This window comes from Oncorhynchus gorbuscha, linkage group LG18 (assembly GCF_021184085.1).
Source record: "Oncorhynchus gorbuscha isolate QuinsamMale2020 ecotype Even-year linkage group LG18, OgorEven_v1.0, whole genome shotgun sequence".
In the NCBI taxonomy this organism is placed as follows: Eukaryota; Metazoa; Chordata; class Actinopteri; order Salmoniformes; family Salmonidae; genus Oncorhynchus; species Oncorhynchus gorbuscha.
Window position 1 is genome coordinate 20713285 of NC_060190.1, and position 23984 is coordinate 20737268.

At 41.6% G+C, this 23984-nt stretch overlaps 1 protein-coding gene across 2 annotated transcripts in view; it reads left to right on the top strand.

Moving 5' to 3' along the window:
- LOC124002571 (mitogen-activated protein kinase kinase kinase kinase 3-like) overlaps window positions 1–23984 on the top strand; it is an 81292-nt gene that overhangs the window by 55364 nt on the left and 1944 nt on the right. For both annotated transcript variants that reach the window (XM_046310062.1, XM_046310063.1), the window contains 18 exons: window positions 1056–1114; window positions 12686–12724; window positions 14588–14656; window positions 15459–15516; window positions 15901–16120; window positions 17136–17242; window positions 18082–18123; window positions 18526–18610; window positions 18920–18999; window positions 19279–19339; window positions 19911–20028; window positions 20121–20179; window positions 20519–20622; window positions 22209–22380; window positions 22551–22619; window positions 22907–22999; window positions 23177–23247; window positions 23343–23398. In XM_046310062.1, the coding sequence (XP_046166018.1) occupies window positions 1056–1114; window positions 12686–12724; window positions 14588–14656; window positions 15459–15516; window positions 15901–16120; window positions 17136–17242; window positions 18082–18123; window positions 18526–18610; window positions 18920–18999; window positions 19279–19339; window positions 19911–20028; window positions 20121–20179; window positions 20519–20622; window positions 22209–22380; window positions 22551–22619; window positions 22907–22999; window positions 23177–23247; window positions 23343–23398 (1562 nt within the window). The remainder of the gene's footprint in view (window positions 1–1055; window positions 1115–12685; window positions 12725–14587; window positions 14657–15458; window positions 15517–15900; window positions 16121–17135; window positions 17243–18081; window positions 18124–18525; window positions 18611–18919; window positions 19000–19278; window positions 19340–19910; window positions 20029–20120; window positions 20180–20518; window positions 20623–22208; window positions 22381–22550; window positions 22620–22906; window positions 23000–23176; window positions 23248–23342; window positions 23399–23984) is intronic.

Genomic DNA, 23984 nt, shown 5'->3' on the forward strand with positions numbered 1-23984 from the left:
AAGCTCAGGGAAAATAGTTAAAAAAGGCCTTTGCCATTTAATTTACCCCTCCTACTCTATAGAATTTTAAGACTAAACTGACATAATTACCAAGATTTTCTGATTTATTAAGCAACGTTAAATCTTTGAAAGAAAACTGTAGTTTAAGGCCGAGTCAAAACTGCTGAGTTTTGTTCTGACTGTAAACTATGTCCTGTATTAGATATCTGCATTATTTCTGAGTTGCTGTGCTACCGTCGACCGTGGCCATTTGTCATCCTTATACTAAATCCTCATAACGTCTCTCCTTATTACGATTGTCTCCTTTTGACATGTTGGTGAGAACTCAGAGCGCCTAGAAACGAAACCTTAAAAGACGAGTTACCCCACTTAAATACGTAGTTGTATCAACTCATATGTTTTAAGTTTTGTCATATCAACTTCATTTCCTGAGTTTAAGGCTATGGTCTAACCAACGATGCATCTTATCTCAAATGTATACTGTAAATATTAGAAATTATTTTATCGTGATTTTGGCGTAACCAGTAAGGATAAGTATTGTGTCCAGCATAAACAACTATTTGTTTGGTTCATATACAGTAGCTGCCATTAAATGAAGTGTCAACCAACATGTATTTAGTTTGACGTTCAAACAAACCGCTCATCCACCAATCAGCATCTTCTTTGCTTGTGTGTATCCATTACGTGCTTAACCAAATCAATTGTTATTATTAAGAGGTATGATGTATTTGCATGCGTGAATGAATGACTGCCATAGGGCATGCCAATGAATAGAAGTTCACCAACTGAATAAATCAAACAGCAAATCACATTGCATTTCGACTAGAATTACATTGCACCTCCGCACAACAAAACCTCAAAGTCACCTATCACTCAAAAGAGATGGAGCTTTAACGTGTCATGATTTCATTTCGGTCCAAAACCGTATTCATTTATTTCTCATTTCTAATACACATCGTCATGCAGTTATGACTTTCTGACTCGTGAGGAATGGAGCATGCAAAGTGAAATGAAATAAGGCTTCTGTCTTGTGTAACGGTCTTCATTTCTCCTAGGACTTGCAGATGGATTACGAAGAGGGATCTCCCAGAAGTTCCTTCTTGGGAGGGCATAAGTAAGTGAGACCGCATGCATGGAGGTTTCGAAAAGTGCAGTGAAATGCTAATGCACAACTCTAAACCCAACAATGTAAGCATTTGTGCTACACCAGCAAAAACATCTGCCTAACGTGTATACGACCAATAAAATGTTATTTTTGACTTGATTTGCAGTAATCAATATCAATCAATATCAATGTGGTGGTAAAAATAACAAGGTCGAACAAAAACACAATAAATAAAAATGAGAACGTAAGTAAGCTACTGTACATACAGTCTCAGTTCCAATACCATATTTACAATTTGTAGGGATACAGGAGTGATAGAGGTAGATACAGTGGCGTGAAAAATTATTTGCCTCCTTTCTGATTTTCTCTATTTTTACATATTTAATACTGAATATTATTAGATCTTCAACCAAAACCTAATATTAGATAAAGGGAACCTGAGTGAACAAATAACACAACAATTACATACTTATTTCATTTATTTCATAAACAAAGTTATGCAACACACAATGTTCCTGTGTGAAAAAGTAATTGCCCCCTTACACTCAATAACTGGTTGTTCCACCTTTAGCTGCAATGACTCTGACCTAACGCTTCCTTATAGTTGTTGATCAGTTTCTCTCGTCGCTGTGGAGGAGTTGTGGCCCACTCTTGCATGCAGAACTGCTGTAACTCAGCAACACTTGTGGGTTTTCAAGCATGAACGGCTCATTTCAAGTCCTGCCACATCATCTCATTTGGGATTAGGTCTGGACTTTGACTAGGCCATTCTTAAACTTCAAATGTGTTGCTTTTTAGCCATTTTCATGTAGACTTGATTGGGGGTTTGGGATCATTGTCTTTATTTAACTAGGCAAGTCCGTTAAGAACAAATGATTATTTATAATGACGGCCTACCTCTTCAGGTGGACAAAATGACGCTGGAGGAGATGGCCGCCGTTTTACGGTCTCCTAACCAATTGTGCTATTATGTACTTTATTTCGCGATATTTGTAAATTATTTTGTAAGTAATATTTCTGCAACCGTATCTTACGGAAGAAAAGAGCTTCTGGATATCAGGACAGCGATCACTCACCTCACTCACCTGCCCAGTGACACGAGCCTACCAGACGAGCTAAATCGCTTCTATGCTCTCTTCGAGGCAAGCAACACTGAGGCATGCATGAGAGCATCAGCTGTTCCGGACAACTGTGTGATTTTATTTTATTTTATTTCACCTTTATTTAACCAGGTAGGCAAGTTGAGAACAAGTTCTCATTTACAATTGCGACCTGGCCAAGATAAAGCAAAGCAGTTCGACAGATACAACGACACAGAGTTACACATGGAGTAAAACAAACATACCGTCAATAATACAGTATAAACAAGTCTATATACAATGTGAGCAAATGAGGTGAGAAGGGAGGTAAAGGCAAAAAAGGCCATGGTGGCAAAGTAAATACAATATAGCAAGTAAAACACTGGAATGGTAGTTTTGCAATGGAAGAATGTGCAAAGTAGACATAAAAATAATGGGGTGCAAAGGAGCAAAATAAATAAATAAAATACAGTTGGGAAAGAGGTAGTTGTTTGGGCTAAATTATAGGTGGGCTATGTACAGGTGCAGTAATCTGTAAGATGCTCTGACAGTTGGTGCTTAAAGCTAGTGAGGGAGATAAGTGTTTCCAGTTTCAGAGATTTTTGCAGTTCGTTCCAGTTACTGGCAGCAGAGAACTGGAAGGAGAGGCGGCCCAAGAAAGAATTGGTTTTGGGGGTAACCAGAGAGATATACCTGCTGGAGCGTGTGTTACAGGTGGGAGATGCTATGGTGACCAGCGAGCTGAGATAAGGGGGGACTTTACCTAGCAGGGTCTTGTAGATGACATGGAGCCAGTGGGTTTGGCGACGAGTATGAAGTGAGGGCCAGCCAACGAGAGCGTACAGGTCGCAATGGTGGGTAGTATATGGGGCTTTGGCGACAACGGATTGCACTGTGATAGACTGCATCCAATTTGTTGAGTAGGGTATTGGAGGCTATTTTGTAAATGACATCGCCAAAGTCAAGGATTGGTAGGATGGTCAGTTTTACAATGAGTGAAGGATGCTTTGTTGCGAAATAGGAAGCCAATTCTAGATTTAACTTTGGATTGGAGATGTTTGATATGGGTCTGGAAGGAGAGTTTACAGTCTAACCAGACACCTAAGTATTTGTAGTTGTCCACGTATTCTAAGTCAGAGCCGTCCAGAGTAGTGATGTTGGGCAGGCGGGTAGGTGCAGGTAGCGATCGGTTGAAGAGCATGGATTTAGTTTTACTTGTATTTAAGAGCAATTGCAGGCCACGGAAGGAGAGTTGTATGGCATTGAAGCTTGCCTGGAGGGTTGTTAACACAGTGTCCAAAGAAGGGCCGGAAGTATACAGAATGGTGTTGTCTGCGTAGAGGTGGATCAGGGACTCACCAGCAGCAAGAGCGACCTCATTGATGTATACAGAGAAGAGAGTCGGTCCAAGAATTGAACCCTGTGGCACCCCCATAGAGACTGCCAGAGGTCCGGACAGCAGACCCTCCGATTTGACACACTGAACTCTATCAGAGATGTAGTTGGTGAACCAGGCGAGGCAATCATTTGAGAAACCAAGGCTGTCGAGTCTGCCGATGAGGATGTGGTGGTTGACAGAATCGAAAGCCTTGGCCAGATCAATGAATACGGCTGCACAGTAATGTTTCTTATCGATGGCGGTTAAGATATCGTTTAGGACCTTAAGCGTGGCTGAGGTGCACCCATGACCAGCTCTGAAACCAGATTGCATAGCAGAGAAGGTATGGTTAGTTTCGAAATGGTCGGTAATCTGTTTGTTGACTTGGCTTTCGAAGACCTTAGAAAGGCATGGTAGGATAGATATAGGTCTGTAGCAGTTTGGGTCAAGAGTGTCCCCCCCTTTGAAGAGGGGGATGACCGCAGCTGCTTTCCAATCTTTGGGAATCTCAGACGACACGAAAGAGAGGTTGAATAGGCTAGTAATAGGGTTGGCAACAATTTCGGCAGATAATTTTAGAAAGAAAGGGTCCAGATTGTCTAGCCCGGCTGATTTGTAGGGGTCCAGATTTTTCAGCTCTTTCAGAACATCAGCTGAATGGATTTGGGAGAAGGAGAAATGGGGAAGGCTTGGGCGAGTTGCTGTTGGGGGTGCAGTGCTGTTGACCGGGGTAGGAGTAGCCAGGTGGAAAGCATGGCCAGCTGTAGAAAAATGCTTATTGAAATGCTCAATTATGGTGGATTTATCAGTGGTGACAGTGTTTCCTATCTTCAGTGCAGTGGGCAGCTGGGAGGAGGTGTTCTTATTCTCCATGGACTTTACAGTGTCCCAGAACTTTTTGAGTTAGTGTTGCAGGAAGCAAATTTCTGCTTGAAAAAGCTAGCCTTGGCTTTTCTAACTGCCTGTGTATAACGGTTTCTAGCTTCCCTGAATAGCTGCATATCACGGGGGCTGTTTGATGCTAATGCAGAACGCCATAGGATGTTTTTGTGTTGGTTAAGGGCAGTCAGGGAGGAGGTGTTCTTATTCTCCATGGACTTTACAGTGTCAGGTCTGGGGAGAACCAAGGGCTATATCTGTTCCTGGTTCTAAATTTATTGAATGGGGCATGTTTATTTAAGATGGTTAGGAAGGCATTTAAAAAAAATATCCAGGCATCCTCTACTGACGGGATGAGATCAATATCCTTCCAGGATACCCCGGCCAGGTCGATTAGAAAGGCCTGCTCGCTGAAGTGTTTCAGGGAGCGTTTTACAGTGATGAGTGGAGGTCGTTTGACCGCCTACCCATTACGGATACAGGCAATGAGGCAGTGATCGCTGAGATCTTGGTTGAAGACAGCAGAGGTGTATTTAGAGGGGAAGTTGGTTAGGATGATATCTATGAGGGTGCCTGTGTTTAAGGCTTTGGGGGGGTACCTGGTAGGTTCATTGATAATTTGAGTGAGATTGAGGGCATCAAGTTTAGATTGTAGGATGGCTGGGGTGTTAAGCATGTTCCAGTTTAGGTCGCCTAGCAGCACGAGCTCTGATGATAGATGGGGGGCAATCAGTTCACATATGGTGTCCAGAGCACAGCTGTGGGCAGAGGGTGGTCTATAGCAGGCGGCAACGGTGAGAGACTTGTTTTTAGAGAGGTGGATTTTTAGAAGTAGAAGTTCAAATTGTTTGGGTACAGACCTGGATAGTAGGACAGAACTCTGCAGGCTATCTTTTCAGTAGATTGCAACACCGCCCCCTTTGGCAGTTCTATCTTGTCTGAAAATGTTGTAATTTGGAATTAAAATTTCAGAATTTTTGGTGGTCTTCCTAAACCAGGATTCAGACACAGCTAGTACATCCGGGTTGGCAGAGTGTGCTAAAGCAGAGAATAGAACAAACTTAGGGAGGAGGCTTCTAATGTTAACATGCATGAAACCAAGGCTATTACGGTTACAGAAGTCATCAAAAGAGAGCGCCTGGGGAATAGGAGTGGAGCTAGGCATTGCAGGGCCTGGATTCACCTCTATATCGCCAGAGGAACATAGGAGGAGAAGAATAAGAATAATAACGTCTGGAACAGAGAGTAAAAGGAGGTTTCTGGGGGCGATAAATTAGCATCAAGGTATAATGTACAGACAAAGGTATGGTAGGATGTGAATACAGTGGAGGTAAACCTAGGTATTGAGTGATGATGAGAGATCACACTCCGTAGCCGACATGAGTGAGACCTTTAAACAGGTTAACATACACAAGGCTGCGGGGCCAGACGGATTACCAGGACTTGTGCTCCGGGCATGTGCTGACCAACTGGCAGGTGTCTTCACTGACATTTTCAACATGTCCCTGATTGAGTTTGTAATATCAACATGCTTCAAGCAGACCAACATAGTCCCTGTGCCCAAGAACACAAAGGCAACCTGCCTAAATGACTACAGACCCGTTGCACTCACGTCCGTAGCCATGAAGTGCTTTGAAAGGCTGGTAATGGTTCACATCAACGCCATTATCCCAGAAACCCTAGACCCACTCCAATTTGCATACCGCCCAAACAGATCCACAGATGATGCAATCTCTATTGCACTCCACACTGCTCTTTCCCACCTGGACAAAAGGAACACCTATGTGAGAATGCTGTTCATTGACTACAGCTCAGCGTTCAACACCATAGTACCCTCAAAGCTCATCACCAAGCTCAGGAACCTGGGACTAAACACCTCCCTGCAGAGGGATCCTGAACTTCCTGACAGGCCGCCCCCAGGTGGTGAGGGTAGGTAGCAACACATCTGCCACGCTGAACCTCAACACTGGAGCTCCCTAGGGGTGCGTGCTCAGTCCCCTCCTGTACTCCCTGTTCACCCACGACTGCATAGCCAGGCACGACTCCAACACCATCATTAAGTTTGCTGACGACACAACAGTGGTAGGCCTGATCAATGACAACGACGAGACAGCCTATAGGGAGGAGGTCAGAGACCTGGCCGGGTGGTGCCTGAATAACAACCTATCCCTCAACATAACCAAGACTAAGGAGATGATTGTAGACTACAGGAAAAGGAGCACCGAGCTCTCATTGACGGGGCTGTAGTGGAGTAGGTTGAGAGCTTCAAATTCCTTGGTGTCCATATCAACAACAAACTAGATTGGTCCAAACACACCAAGACAGTCGTGATGAGGGCACGACAAAGCCTATTCCCCCTCAGGAAACTAAAAAAGATTGGGCATGGGCCGCAAAGCACTTCAGAGGGTAGTGCGTACGGCCCAGTACATCACTGCCTGCCATCCAGGACCTCTACACCAGGCCGTGTCAGAGGAAGGCCCTAAAAATTGTCAAAGACCACAGCCCCCCCAGTCATAGACTGTTCTCTCTACTACCTCATGGCAAGCGGTACCGGAGTGCCAAGTCTAGGACAAAAAGGCTTCTCAACAGTTTTTACCCACAAGCCATAAGACTCATGAACAGGTAACCAAATTGATACCTGGACTATTTGCATTGTGTTCCCCCCCCCCCCACCCCTATTTTACGCTGCTGCTACTCTCTGTTTATCTTATATGCATAGTCACTTTAACTATACATTCATGTACATACTACCTCAATTTTCCCGACCAACCAGTGCTCCCCCACATTGGCTAATCTGCATTGTGTCCCACCACCTGCCAACCCATCTTTTTTGGCTTCTGCTACTCTCTGTTCATCATATATGCATAGTCACTTTAACAATACCTACATGTACATACTACCTCAATCAGCCTGACTAACCGGTGTCTGTATATAGCCTTGCTACTCTTTTTTCAAATGTCTTTTTACTGTTGTTTTATTTCTTTGCTTACCTACACACACACACACATACCTTTTTTCACGCCATTGGTTAGAACCTATAAGTAAGCATTTCACTGTTGTATTCGGCGCACGTGACAAATAAACTTTGATTTGATTACCCCGGCCAAACCCTAACCCGGATGATGCTGGGCCAATTGTGCGCCTCCCTTTGGGACTCCCAGTCACGGCCGGTTGTGATACAGCCTGGACTCGAACCAGGTCTGTAGTGATGCCTCTAGCGCTGAGATACAGTGCCTTTAGACCGCTGCACCACTCGGGAGCATAAGTGTAAGATGACTAGGCAAGTTGCATTCAGACCTGGATTCTAATACTCTTTGACATTTTTCAAATACTTTCACTGTTTTCTGTAGCCTATCTGGAGTGCACTTTTGCCACTAGGCAAGGCCGATCAAACCCAGATAAATTATTTGAACCCAACTCTGGTTGTATTGCACTGAATCTTCATGGGAATCTTGAGCTTGTGTAGTTTTTTTCCCCAAACTTTTCCACTCTCCTTAAGTATTTTATTTATTTGTAGAGACCGCCATTAATGAAGGGGATGGGGATAAGAGGGGAAGATGGAGATTTGAGAAGGCCGGTGGGGCGTCGAGAGAGATGGAGTGTCACACGAGTGAGACAGAGGCGAGAAGTGCCGCTCCCAGTTACACTAACAGATGGGCCTAGTCACAACCTGTGGAGTTTGAGCTTTCCACACAAAGCTATGCGGCACCCTTATACATTATTAGTAATAATATGACAATCTGGTCATTTAGCGTAGCCACAACCTGTGATCCTAGGGCTTTCCACACAGAGCAACATAACAGTACTAGTAATAATATGATCATTTGGTTATTTATCTTAGCCACAACCCGTTTAGGTAGCGCTTTCCACGCTAACAATGTAACAACCTGTCTTTATACAGGACTAGTAATAATATAGTATGGTAATTTAGTTTAGCCACAACCTGTGTCGCTAATGCCTTCCACACATAGCAACGTAGCATCCTTTCTACAGTACTAGTAATAATACAGTATATTTGTAGGTAATTAAGCTTAGCCATAACATGTGAAGCTAGAGCTTTCCACACACAGCCTAGCAATGTGGCGTCCACTGTTCTTATACAGTGCTAGTAATAATCATTAAATGGTCATTTAGCTTAGCCACAACTTGTGTAGCTAGCGCTCTCCACACAAAGCAACATGCTAGCATCCTCTCTTAAACAGTAGCCTACTATGCAGACCCTGGCAACATCTCTGATCCAGTTCCACTATGACTATGCTTGTATCTCATGGTCCAGTGGCATAAAACAAATCTGAAGAACAAAGTTGAAATGGCCCCAAACCAACTGATGATCATTATACTCAAGCTCAGCCCTGGGATGCATATTTGTCCTAATAATTTCAGGGAACTGAAGTGGCTTCCAGTTGACCTCCGGGTGGTGCAGATCAATTAAATAAATAAAAAAGGTTCTACATGACCTTGCCCCCAGTTACTTGTCTGGTTATTTTAAATTCATTAGACTCTCATAGCCATCACACCAGAGGCAGTGTTGCCAATATCAGACCGCTGCACTATAGGAGCATGGCTGGAAAAAGCTATTTCCTTAACACTGGTGCAGAGGAATGGAATGGTGTACCAAACCATATAAAATCCATCCCTACGCAAAGGAGTTTTAAGATAAACAAAACAGGCTCAGCAGTTTTAACTCTGCTTTAAACATTCACACAAATTACAAAATAACATATTGGTTTATGACAGCAATCCATGCTTTGGTTTAGTTTCCCTGGGACTGTTCCTGTTTGTGCCACAAATCCCATTCAAGTCATGGGACCGATAATAGCATTTTTCGTGCATCATATTCAAAACATCTATCAGTGACTTTGTTAAGCTTCACAATCAATTTTAGATACTTTCGGAGGATTTGAACATGATGTACGAAAAATGCTAATAACGGTCCTGTGACTTGAATAGGATTTGTCCCACAAATTGAAAAACGTTAGCATGTGGAAACAATGACAGGGAAACTAAACCATATCATGGATTGCTGTCATACCTTGTCCATAGACTGCTTACAGGGTAAGGAAACCAATGTGTGCTTTTGTTATTTGGGTTAACTAACCCTTTAAGAAATGGTTTATGGGCAAAATGCTTTAAAGCGACACAGGCTAAAATGAACTATAATTGGATCAATGAAAGTTACTTGGTCATCTATTTTATTCCTTTTACTCTTTCCTCCCCATTGATGAGATGTATTTTAGATGTACACTACCGTTCAAAAGTTTGGGGTTACTTAGAAATGTCCTTGTTTTTGAAAGAAAAGCATTTTTTTTATTGATTAAAATAACATCAAATTGGTCAGAAATACAGTGTAGACATTGTTAATGTTGTAAATGACTATTGTAGCTGGAAACGGCTGATTTTCTTTATGAGATATATACAGTTGAAGTCGGAAGTTTACATACACTTAGGTTGTTAATTAAGTCATTAATTGAGTCATTAAAACTCATTTTTCAACCACTCCACAAATTTCTTGTTAACAAACTAAAGTTTTGGCTAGTCGGTTAGGACATCTCCTTTTGTGCATGACACAGCTTGGAAAATTCCAGAAAATTACGTCAATGGCTTTAGAAGCTTCTGATAGGCGAATTGACATCATTTGAGTCAATTGGAGGTGTACCTGTGGATTTATTTCAAGGCCTACCTTCAAACTTAATTCCTCTTTGCTTGAAATCATGGGAAAATCAAAAGAAATCAGCCAAGATCTCAGAAAAATAATTGTAGACCTCCACAACTGTGGTTCATCCTTGGGAGCAATTTCCAAGGGCCTGAAGGTACCACGTTCATCTGTACAAACAATAGTACGCAAGTATAAACACCATGGGACCACACAGCCGGCATACCGCTCAGGAAGGAGACACGTTCTGTCTCCTAGAGATGAACATACTTTGGTGTGAAAAGTGCAAATCAATCCCAGAACAACTGTAAAGAACCTTGTGAAGATGCTGGAGGAAACAGGTACAAAAGTATCCATAAAAAAAAAGCCAGACTACAGTTTGCAACTGCACATAGGGGACAAAGATTGTACTTTTTGGGAAAAATGTACTCTGGTCTGATGAAACAAAAATAGAACTGTTTGGCCATAATGACCATCGTTTAGTTTGGAGGAAAAAGTGGGATGCTCACAAGTTGAAGAACACCATCTCAACCGTGAATCACGGGGGTGGCAGCATCATGTTGTGGGGGTGGTTTGCTGCAGGAGGCATTGGTGCACACAAAATAGATTGCATCATGAGGAAAGGAAAATTATGTGGATATATTGAAGCAACATCTTAAGACATCAGTCAGAAAGTTAAAGCTTGGTCGCAAATAGGTCTTCCAAATGGACAATGACCCCAAGCATACTTTCAAAGTTGTGGCAAAATGGCTTAAGGACAACAAAGTCAAGGTATTGGAGTGGCCATCACAAAGCCCTGGCCTCAATCCAAAAGAACATTTGGGGGCAGAAATGAAAAGGCGTGTGCGTGCAAGGAGGCCTACAAACCTGACTCGGTTACAGCAGTTCTGTCAGGAGGAATGGGCTGACATTCACCCAACTTATTGTGGGAAGCTTGTGGAAGGCTACCCGAAACATTTGACCCAAGTTAAACAATTTAAAGGCAATGCTACCAAATACTAATTGAGTGTATGTAAACTTCTGACCCACTGGGAATGTGATGAAAAAAATAAAATCTGAAATAAATCATTCTTTCTACTATTATTTGACATTTTACATTCTTAAAATCAAGTGGTGATCCTAACTGACCTAAAACAGGGAATTTTGACTAGGATTAAATGTCAGGAATTGTGAAAAACTGAGTTAAGGTGTATGTAAACTTCCGACTTCAACTGTACATAGGCATACAGAGGCCCATTATCAGCAACCATCACTCCTGTGTTCCAATGGTACGTTGTGTTAGCTAATCCAAGTTTATCACTTTAAAAGGCTAATTGATAATTAGAAAACCATTTCGCAATTATGTTAGCACAGCTGAAAACTGTTGTTCTGATTAAAGAAGCAATAACACTGGCCTCCTTTAGACTCGTTGAGTATCTGGAGCATCAGCATTTGTGGGTTTGATTACACGTACAAAATGGCCAGAAACAAATCATTTTCTTCTGAAATTCGTCAGTCTTTTCTTGTTCTGAGAAATTAAGGCTATTCCATGCGAGAATTTGCCAAGAAACTGAAGATCTCGTACAACACTGTGTCCTACTCCTTTCACAGAACAGCGCAAACTAACTCTAACAATAATAGAAAGAGGAGTGGGAGGCCTCGGTGCACAACTGAGCAAGAGGACAAGTGCATTAGAGTGTTTAGTTTGAGAAACAGACGCCTCACAAGTCCTCAACTAGCAGCTTCATTTAGTACTTGCAAAACACCAGTCTCAACGTCAACAGTGAAAAGGTGACTCCTGGAAATGATTAAATTATAGTAATTATGGTAATTTAGAGTAGCTGCAACCTGTGTAACTAGGACTTTCCACACAAAGCAATGTAGCGTTCTCTCTTATACAGTACTACTAATATGATATAATTTTGATGTATACATTTTTAGCAGACCCTTCCAAAGCAACGTACAGTTAACCTCTACCCACTGTGGCCCGTGCAGGAATCAAACCCACAACTATTGTATTGCAAGCATCATGACAAAACTAACTGAGCCATCGGAACCACCAATTGAAGATTGAGTAGCCTATTGCTGAGCATAGTGTGTTTGAGAGGTTGTTGTGCACTAGCAGGGAACCCTGTCAGCTTTGATGTTTTAAAAAAAATGAATGTTCAGCCAACATTCTTTCTACCTATTAAGAGGTTTCGCCGAGTGCTAATTCATAAAACATAAGTAGCCCTTTTATTTTTTTTGCTCTTCCACAATCACTTGGTTTGTTGGAACTGCCCCCAGCGCACGACCCCGGGTCGCACTAAATCATTTAAATCCAAGACATGGAGAAACAGGTGACAAAGTTATTTTACAAAAAGGAATATGGCTCCACTGATATTTTTAGACAAGATATCAGAGGTTGGTTGGGTACTTTCACAGCATCTTCCGAAAAACGGACGGGAAATCGGCCTTTGAGCGATCCACATCAATCTAGCGCTGTCTTTACACTTCAAGTCAATAAAAGCTTTTTTGTAAATCGTCTCCCTTATCCTCAACCATTCCCTGTAAGTACCTCTTGTGTGCAAATGTAAACATGACAGTATCTATCTCCCTTTATCTCGCAACAGGAGTCTTCTGAAATCGGTGGAGGAGGAGCTAATCCAGAGGTAGGCCCAGCTGTGCTTTCCTTCCTGTCCCCTTTTTTTCTAGTTTTTACTCCTCTTTCTCTCTCACACACTTTGTCTGTCTGTCTATCTATCTATCTCTTCCTGTCTTTTCACTGAAACTCTATTTTTTTCCTATCCTCTTCTCATTTCTGTCTCTATTTTGGACAGGGCTCACTTGGAAAAATAAATGTGGCTTCCCTGTTTAAATAAAGAATTTATAAAATAAAAGTTCTCTGTCTTCTCTTTCTCAAACTATTCTATTCTCATCCCTTTTCCCTCATATCTTTTTCTCATCTTCATCCTTTCTCCCTCGCTCCCTCGCTTTCTCACTCTGCTTCCCTCTCTTTCTCCTTCCCTCACTTTTTCTTTCTCTCGCTCTCCCCACCCCTCTCTCTTGAGCCTCTTGCTCTTGCAATACTCAATATTTAATGTGACCTAACCTTCTGCTTCTGTGCTTGTCCGAGTGATATGGACGACTAATTTGCTTTAGAACCACTCCCGCAAAGACCGGGGGGGATTTCTCACCCTTGCTGAGGCGTTAAAGCCGTATGGCCAGTTATAGCGCAGCGGGGACTGAAAACCAGCGGGATGTCCGCTACTGTTTATTGTGGTCTTTGTCTTTCGGCGGCTAGGGTGGTATCCCGCAGGCATGCATTAATTCTCAACGTTAGGGTGAAAGAAAATACAACTCATGCAGGAAAGATACCTGCACACTAATTTCCAATACACAAGTGGCGAGCAGTTCAGCTAGCCTGGTCCCAGATTGGTTTGTGCTGTGTCGACAACTCCTATGTTCATTGTCTTGCCACACGTGATGTTTGGCAAGACAGCACAAATAGATAGCTAGACTGTTCAAAATAAGGCAATGACTGTTTCGGATGTCTTCTCTACTTTCATCTTTGTTGATGAAATGGCACTTACAGAAGCAGGGCACTCTCAAATGTTGGCCGGTTTCACTGCTAAAGGCGTCAGCTGCTGGCGGCTATCCAAAGTCAGCTAGGCGAACCGAATGAATGTGCTCACATACTCCCTTAAAAGACCTCTGCTTGAAAAAACCTGGAAAAAAGCGGCAATAGTACTTTTGTTCATTTTGAGATGCCATAGCCAGTATACACTTCCTCAAAATAGACAGAATGAATAAAAAATAACTCCAGAAATTTCATTCATTTTGACATTTTTGCAGAGGAGATCTTAGTCGTGCAATTTTATATCTAACTAAGATGTTTGGTGCAGTATTTCTGAACAACAAAAATAGCTTGAAAATGAGTCGCTTTGTTGAATGACGTAGACTTTAAATGAGGAATCCCTACTGTTAAACAATCACTGATGAAGGGGGGTAGATTCGGCTACCAACTTCAAAACAAACAAAAAAAGTGTGTGCCCGAAAAATCCCTCAGCGAAGTGCAAAACGAACAAAAACCTCACAAAATGTTGTCATATTATATCCACAAACTCTTCTGATCGGTTTCGGTTGGGAAGCATGGAGACGCCTTAAGGTAGACCTCACATTGAAATGGATAATGGTGCTTAGTATCAAATTTCACTGTTGAAATGTTTTGGACATGAGGTGCCTACTAAATATTTTCCTACATTGGACAGGAGAAGAGCATGTTTCCCACTGCTGAAATGCTGTTAAATAGGATTGTTGTTATGGGGTGGATCTTTCCTCATCTCTCCAAAGCCCATAGAAGGGAGCGCTCAGCCGATTTTGAGCCACGATTGAGAAATGCCTCTCTGTACCTATTCAATACAACTACAAATAATTGTATTGTATTAATCCCAGAGGGGCAATTACAAAGGCATTAATAGTTGTATTAAAAGTTGTATTGAATTGAAATATACATCCCTCTTCTTCTCACTTAGGGGACACGAGACTCATTTAGATGATGATGATGATGATGATGGTGGTGACCATGATGATGAAATGCAACAGTAAGTCCTACTGTCTTCAACCCCTTTCTCCTTTCAACTTAACATCTGGCCTCTTAACATTTAATCTGTAAACTGCAGTTATGAATGTTTCGTTATGCAAATGATTGGAACGGGCTACTCTGCTAGGGGCCAGGTTAATGTCCATTAAGCGTTTCTTATTGGACAAGTCCAGATAGTCCGTATTATATTTACTCTGTTTTCTTCCATTTGATGCTTAATAATGCCTAATAGTGCCTAATGAATGTGACCCAGGACATGCGCTGAGTGTATGAACACCTGCTTTCTCCATGACAGACTGAATCCAGGTGAAAGCTATGATCCCTTATTGATGTCACTTGTTAAATCCACTTCAATTGGTGTAGATGCAGGGGAGGAGACAAGTTAAAGAAGGATGCTTAAACCTTGAGACACTGTATGTGTGCCATTCAGAGGGTGAATGGGCAAGACAAAATACTGAAGTGCCTGTGAACGGGGTATGGTAGTAGGTGCCAGGCCCACCGGTTTGTGTCAAGAACTGCAACGCTCAACAGTTTCCTGTGTGTATCAAGAATGGTCCACCACCCAAAGGACATCCAGCCAACTTGACTCATGTGGGATGCATTGGAGTCAACATGGGCCAGCATCCTTGTGGAATACTTTTGACGCCTTGTAGAGTCCATGCCCTGACAAATTGAGGCTGTTCTGAAGGCAAAAAGAGGGGTGGTGCAACTCAATATTAGGAAGGTGTTATTGTACACTGTACACAAAGGTATAACTGTTAGTACAATAATTTGTTCTAATAGTTATGCCTTCTCTCTCTTAGTGCCAAGGGCTCCACATTGCGGCCCAAAGAGCCTCCACCACCGCCTCCCAACGTTAAGGTATGTGTTCTTCAAATGACTCACTGTCCATCGTATGAGACTGAGAGCGTAGTGTTTCCTCACATATCAACCTGTAAGATGATATCTTTTCTACAGTGTACATACAGGAATCATTTTTGTGGCACCACTTTAAATTGAACATAGCACAACACTTGTTCATATTTCCTATAGCCCTATTGTGTGCAGTAGAGCATAAGACTTTACATACAATGATGATGATTCCATGTTGACGTGTGTGCTTTTATGCCGATCATGTAGCGTTGTGGGACAAATCAATTTCAACTTTTTTATTTTATTTTATTTTTAAATATTTTTTTGACAAATGTCATTTGTTTAAATTCAGTTGACTTCCAACATTAACCCAGTTTTGTCTTTTGCTCTCAGCCCATCCCCATTCCACAAGATAGTGCCAACTCCCACGCTCACCATGGCTCCCCTGCTCACCATGGATCGCCTGGTCTCTACGGCTCCCCCGGTGACCATGACGACCACGGGGGGACCATAAAGCGGTGTCCGGCCGCCGAGAGCCCCGCCCGCTCTGCCACCCATGTTCCACCCAGGCCGCCACCCCCCAGACACCCCCCACACAGGCAGCTTAGCTTAGGTAGGTAACGTAGTCTACAGGCATGCTCACAAACTGAAAGGGGATACCACCACTCCCAGAATGCACCCAATGTCAGAAATGCATTAATGCTGGTATTCTTATCTCCCCTGCACTTAATTGGAGAACCAAAGCTGTGGTCCCCTTGAATGAATGAATGGGTCGTTGGGTGAATGAGTCAATTAATAAATGAATGAATCAGTCCGTCACTTCTATTCAACTCATAACAATACCAACCACAATACCCAACTCGAACCACTTAGACAATAAGTGTGATGATGCTGAGATAAAAGCTACCACTGTTTTCAGGGATCTCTCCTTCCAACCCTGCCAACATTTATCCACTCACTCTACTAAACTCAAGAAGCTCCACCCCACGTCCTCCATGTCTTAGCCAGTCAGCTTTTCCAAAGTGGACCCTAAGTGTGTGTGTGTGCCCCAGCTAGTATTTATAGCCCGTTTAATTAGGAGCAGTGGTGTGACTGGTGTTGTGATAATGTCACATACCCACTCTGCCACATGAGTCACCTTCCAGTACACACACACTCACACAAACTTCCCCAGTTTCCACATCCTGTCTGCTTCGAGTAGTCTGGTGGCAGGGGCCAACTTTCAAACGAAGCTCCCTGTCCCTCACGTGTGCATCGCAATAGTTTTCCTCCCCTCATCATCTTTCCTTCGTCTGCGCTTGACGTGAAAGAGCTGGACTAGTACCTGGGCTATTCCATCCTATTATATTCGCCTGTCCTGTTGTTTTCAGATATGTCAAGGAGAAGAGACGAGGACGCCATTTTAGACTGAGACATAGTCGTAAGTTTAGTCACAGAGGCGATCTTAGTAGTATCAGTGTCTTGTTTCAGCACAATTGTTGGAATTGCTCAGTTCCCACAAAGCCACATTTTCTCTTGCTTCCTTTTCACTCTCCACAGCACCATTCAGATTGTGGCTATCGGGGAATCGTTTAAATAAATCATGTAATATTTAAAAATGAATCCATAATTAATTTCCCTCCCAACAGGCAATGGGTTCAGCTCGTCAGAAGTGAGTGGGGATGCTGGTGGTGCCGAGAAGCAGTCTACTATGCCACCTAGCGTCACCACGAGGAAGGACAGGAAAGAGATTCCGGTAACAACATAGTCATGTAGCCTTGGTCAGAAACTGTGCGTAAAAATTGGTGGCAACACTTTCTGTGAATAACTTGTGTATAATGTACTTAAAGTTGATTTTGTCAAATCTGAAGTGCATTATAAGACTTCCTGTAAGCATTGTGTTAAACATACAGGTTGTAAAGTTCATTATATTGATAAGTGGTAATGGCTGTCATTAATTCATTAATACCTATAGTGAGGTGTTTATTATATACATAATGCATTTTTGCATAATGTATTCATAATGAATTACACACAGTGCTGGTTCATAGCAAGTGTTACATAGACAGTTCATAGCAAGTGTTACATAGACAGTTTTCACATTTTTACACACTAATTTGACTATGTGTTACCTGAAAGTAAGTTATTTGGAGAATAATTTATGTAAATGGTGATTAATTCATATCCGAACAGCTTTGATAACAGGCTTACATTTTCATTACAACCTATATAATTATGCGGTTTTGCATTATGACTAAACGTAAATCTTCTCGTTCTTCTTAGAAGTGGATTTTTATTCGCACCCAGAGCTCTGAAGAAATAGCATTTATTCTATGTTTACCTCATTAGTTACTCATTAATAAGCAATGACTCATGAATTAAAGAGTGCTACTGTGTTATTCCCAAGTTATTACAGCACTGATAAAGACAGAATGATAACATTGTTCACGTATAGTTAAATAGAACTCTATAAGATCCACATATCATTTTTTATATTTCACAATATTACAGCATAATATACAGTATATTTGAACTATGATTGTTCATCATTCTACGCTGACCTTGGTATGATGATGTCATTTCCTGTTTCCTCAGAAACCAATCAGTAATGGCCTTCCCCCTACGCCAAAAGTCCACGTAAGTCTTAACACCCCTTACCTGCTCTTACACACACGCATTGTCAAGTAGAAAACTATAACTCTGTACTGTAGGAAAAAGCAAATGAGCACTAAGATACATAAACAAAAGCACAAATGTGTTGATTACACATTCACTAGCTAAATATTTTATGTGAGTTGTAATTCATTCATTAGCAACCTAAAAGTAGTAGTGTTGAGTTCACAACACATTTGTAATTACTGCGACTCTCGAGCTAGAGATCCTGCCACAACTTTGTTTCGAAATAAGCAATTTATTATAATGTACTGAATTTATAAAGGGCTTTTCCAGGTGCTCTACATTGTGATGTGCTCTACATTGATCAACTATAACTAAACACCTACATTCCTCTACATCTTGTTTTCTATTTTCGCTGCACAGATGGGAGCCTGTTTCTCCAAAGTCTTCAATGGCTGCCCTCTAAAGATCCACTGTGCGGCGTCTTGGATCAACCCCGACACGAGAGGTTCATTTCTGTCTAACTGCCATGGAACCTGATTCCATCAATTGATTGAGTTGAAGCATTTGATAACTTTATTTTTCAGTCTTGCGCTACCAGTCGTCCCACCGTATTCTTGTTGGAGAAAGGCTTGGAGAAGCCTAGAGCAGGAGTCGAAGCTAACTTGATTTGAAGTCTTACCCCATGTCTTATTGTCAGTTTGCGTGTGCTAATATTAGTTTCCTTCTTAGGCAGTGTGCTAAGCAATGTGTGTATTATCCAAGTGTGCCAGTCTCTCTGTGCTGTAATACTTAATTGTTTCATTCTCTGTTTTAGACCAATACCTGCTATTTGGCGCCGAAGAGGGCATTTACACTCTAAATCTCAACGAACTACATGACTCCTCCATGGAACAGGTCAGTGTCTTATTATTTCATTTATATTATCTTGTTGCCAGTAAATTAAAATTGTTCTATTTATGTGAAGGTGGAAAATATTCTCTTATCGCATCATACTACAGATTATAGTTCAATTTGAATGCTTCCTTCTGTGTGACTCAAGTAAAGGATTTGAGGATTGATCCACAAGGTTTTATCCACAAGGATTTGAGGTTTTATCCACAACTGGTCAATAAGACACGTATTATGATTCATTGTACCACCTACTAAAAACTGAAACATGTTTTTATTCCCTAGCTCTTTCCCCGGAGGTGTACGTGGCTTTATGTCATGAGTAATAGTCTGCTCTCCATATCTGGTAAGGATTCATCATAGAAACCTGTATTGCCACACACACATTGCTAATATATCTCAACAAATAACAAAAAATCTTACATTGTTTGTTTTATTTGTAGTTTATAGAATAGATTCTCCAGACACATCACACACATTGTTTTTTAATTACATTTTTATTTAACCTTTATTTAACAGGCAAGTCCGTTAAGAACAAACTCTTATTTACAATGACAGCCTACCAGGGAACAGTGGGTTAACTGCCTTGTTCAGGGGCAGAACGACAGATTTTTACCTTGTCGGCTCGGGTATTCGATCCAGCAACCTTTCGGTTACTGGCCCGACACTCTAACCGCTAGGCTACCTGCCACCCCAATGACAGTGACATACATTAAAAACATAAACCAAAAGCAGCAATATGTCATCAAGAGCATTAGTCTTATTTTATCATTAAATATGCATTCGTAAATATAAATCGTAAATACTACTTGTCAATACTTGCTTCAGATATACCAGCAGTTAGACACTGCACTGTTTGCGTGAAAATCTAAGATTTTCAAAGCATTCAAAGGTGTGTTCGTTGTGTTTTTTGGCAGGAAAAGCTTCTCAGCTATACTGTCACAATCTGGCGGGTCTGTACGAGCATGCTCGACAGATGCAGAAGCTGCCAATGGCCATCCCCACCCACCGGCTCCCAGACAAAATCATTCCAAGGTAAGGAGTAAGGCGATGTCTCTGTGTGTAGGAGTTTTCTGTGGGAAGAGTCCCACTTTTCCGACTAAATTCCTTGTTATTGTGGTTTTTAGGAAATTTTCCATCTCCAATAAGATTCCCGACACCAAGGGATGTCAGAAGTGCTGTGTGGGTGAGTAGAGATGGACATTCTCTTTTTTATTACTCTCATGCTTTTTCTCTCTCCCCCTTAGTTTTCCCCCCTTTCTACATCCAACCCCTTACTTTCTCACAAGTTGCTACGTCATCTTGGTACAAGATTGAGAGTAGTTGCTACACTACTGGTTTCTTAGATGCATCACTTCACTAAATGTAATAAACACAATACTTCTCCATTCCCCTTATAACCAATTATGACAACAACCTCTTCATCTGAGTACCAATAGTTGAAAGGTTTTTGAAAAAATATTATTGTGGTCACAGCTTAGTATGATTGACAACCCCGGCTGACTACCAACAATTTCCCCCTTAGTGAGAAACCCTTACACGGGCCACAAGTACTTGTGTGGGGCCTTCCAATCCAGTGTGGTCATGTTGGAATGGGTGGAGCCCATGCAGAAGTTCATGCTTATCAAGGTAAGAATTTTTGCATCTGTGTGCATTTATTTAGTCATCTCTTTGTGTTTGCCAGGCTCACGGTTTACTTCCAAACCTTTGAGGAGTGCTGACAGCACATAGCCATATGAGGTTTCAACCAAAAACAATAAAGCATTGATGGTAGCTATGCTAAGAGCCTCCGGGGAAGACAATCCACAACTTTCCGCTAACTGTCCTGTCAAATGGAGGTGTTTGAGATATGCTACGAGACATCCCTTTACTTTGTAGCCTCCTTTCTAATGGAAACACACTTTCCTCTTCCTAAAAACACTGACTTCCCCCTGCCCACTGGCACTGGAGGTGTTTGTGTTTCATAAACATAAACTAAGCTACCCTTGCTTTGTAACCGAAGAGCTAACACTTACCCTGTCCTCTCCTAAGAACATTAACTTTCCTCTGCCATGCCCATGGAGGTGTTCGGGTTTCAGATAATCATGCCAACAAGGCTACCCTTACTTTGTAATCTACAAGCTAATGAATGCTAACTCTAGCCATCTCCTCCCAAGAACATAATTTTAGATTAGCATCCTAGAGTCTAGACCAAGGAGTTCTTAGGTCAGTCAGGATAGTAGAATTGACATGGTGCAATTTCTAAATTTGATTGTGCATCAGCAGTTTTTCTCTTATGTCAGTCACTGATAGTCAGTCAATTAGCCCATGTCAGCAAACACATTTTTTGATTGCTAAAGTTAGTTTAGCAGCCAGCTACTAAACTTGTTATCGTGATCGAAATACCGGTCGGGGGCCCCCATTGATTTTGTAAGTCTCACTTTATCATATTTCTCTCCGCCATATTGAAAAATGTGTAGTATTGCAGGAAATGAGCTGTAAAACAACCACTTTTCTTCTCCACCCCATGACAAAATTAGTAGAATTGCAGAAAATTTGTTTTTAAATTGCTAAATCTTCTTTCCACTCCATTGCAAATGTATAGAATTGCAGCAAACTTGCATTAAAACTGCAACACGAAATTAACGCTAAAACTTAAAAAATGTCTCTTGACAGAAGGGGGTCACTCAAATGTGTTGATGTCAATTAGCCTATCAGAATCTTCTAAAGCCATGACATCATTTACTGGAATTCCCCAAGTTGTTTAAAGGCACCGTTAACTTAGTGTATGTAAACTTCTGACCCACTGGAATTGTGATACAATGAATTATAAGTGAAATAATCTGTCTGTAAACAATTGTTGGAAAAATGACTTGTGTCATGTCATGTACAAAGATGTCCTAACCGACTTGCCAAAACGTTAGTTTGTTGAAAAAACTTTAGTGGTTGAAAAACGAGTTTTAAATACTCCAACCTAAGTGTATGTAACCTTCTGACTTCAACTGTACATCGTACATGTTGTCACTAATAATTTGTGGTTGCGCGCACGCGTCGGCTTTGTTGGTAAACACCCCACCCGTCTACATGCCTAATGCTAACGCTCCTCTACTCGCAAGAACATCGAATTTGAGATTAGCATGCTAACATGCTAGAGTCTAGACCAATGTAGCATAGTGATAATGGTAACCCTCTCTTTCTAACGTTGACATAGCTAATGCTAACCCTGTCTTCCTAAGAACATTGACTTTCCCCTGCCCTGCCCGATGGAGGTGTTTGAGATGCTTGTGGTGCCCGAGCACCAGTACCCCCTCATCTGTATGGGCGTCAGCAAGGGCACGGAGCTCAACCAGGTGGTACGCTTTGAGACGCTGGACCCCAACACCGCTTGCCCCTGGCTCAAAGAGTCCGGTAAGGTCTCATTCAAAGACTGACCTTGACTCCTCATTGACATAGACTTGACACAACTCTAGAGTCAATATAGTCCTATTTGATTCCATTCATAATGGAAAATGTTTGACGCTGATAAAGCAACAGATTAAATGGTTAGTTGACGTTTTTATGTTTTTATCTCCTCTTAGACACTCCACAGACCTGTGTAATCCATGTGACTCAACTGGAAAGAGACACCATTCTTGTCTGCCTGGATCGTGAGTCTAGCAGCATGTCTTGGCAATCCAAAAATCGGATTTGCATTGTAATATTATCTATGTAGATTATACATGCATTGTACGTTCATTGTATGCGTTGCTAATAACATTATGACAATATATTAACAGTGTATCATGTTTTATCACTGAGCAGTCCTTTAAATGAGATGGAGGGAAACTCACCTCAATAGCCACCAATGTGTTGCATCCCGCCTGGGTGGAGGGCAGCCATTTTGTGCCTGGATGTCTTCAGTTTCTTGTAATAGCATCATTGTTTAACTCCTCAGGATCCATTAAGATTGTGAATCTGCAGGGGAGGCTGAAGTCCAGTAGAAAGCTTTCAGCTGAGCTGACGTTTAATTTCCAGATTGAGTCGATAGGTAATTGCCCTTGACCCCTTTGCTAGAGTTTAGCCAACACACACACACATACACTCACACATGTATCAACAGCTATAGAATGGAGAGCAGAGTTTCACAGTCATGTTATGATGAATGACATTCTGGTCAAATTTTTTATTTTTCATATGGTATATTAAACATCCATCTTTTCCACAGTCTGCCTTCAAGACAGTGTTCTGGCTTTCTGGAGACATGGCATGCAAGGGCGGAGTTTCAAATCTAATGAGGCAAGTATTTTAACTGTTTATTGTTGTTTTAATATGATGACTATAATAATGACTGCGATGACGTGAATATTAGATCCTGTCCATATTCCCACCAGATTACACAGGAGATTTCCGACAACACCAGGATATTCCGACTCCTAGGATCAGACAGGTGAGAAATCCATTTTTAGATTGAGGCTAAATCCGTTTAGCAGGGATCATCAACTAGATTCAGCCTCAGGACTATTTTTTGAGGGGGAGCGGATGGTCAGGGGGCCCAGAACATAATTAGAAATAATTTGTGAACTGCAAATTGACCGCAAGAAGCCCAAACAAATAATCATGTCAAACCTTGCTTACATTTGTATACGATCACATACTATATGTCTCTATTACGCGTGGGAATACTTTGGAACAGATTTCCAAAATTAAAGTCACTTGGAGCTGATTTGCAGGTGTTTTTACAGTCTTATGTCCGACAATAAAATAATAACACATTTAAAATCAAATAAAATGTATTTGATTTTTGCTCAGAAAACTTACAAATAAAATCACCACCATTTGGGGAAACCTGTGTTTAGTGTTGTGGATACAAATTAGTTTAGCGACCTCTGCTGACATGGGTACGAATCCCCTCTGTCCTTTTCATCTATCTGTCCCTCTACACATATCTCCCTCATTTCTGTGCTGTCTCCCTCATTTCGGTGCTGTCAAATTAATAAATAAAAATAGGCAAGGTAAATATATTTTTAAGTGCC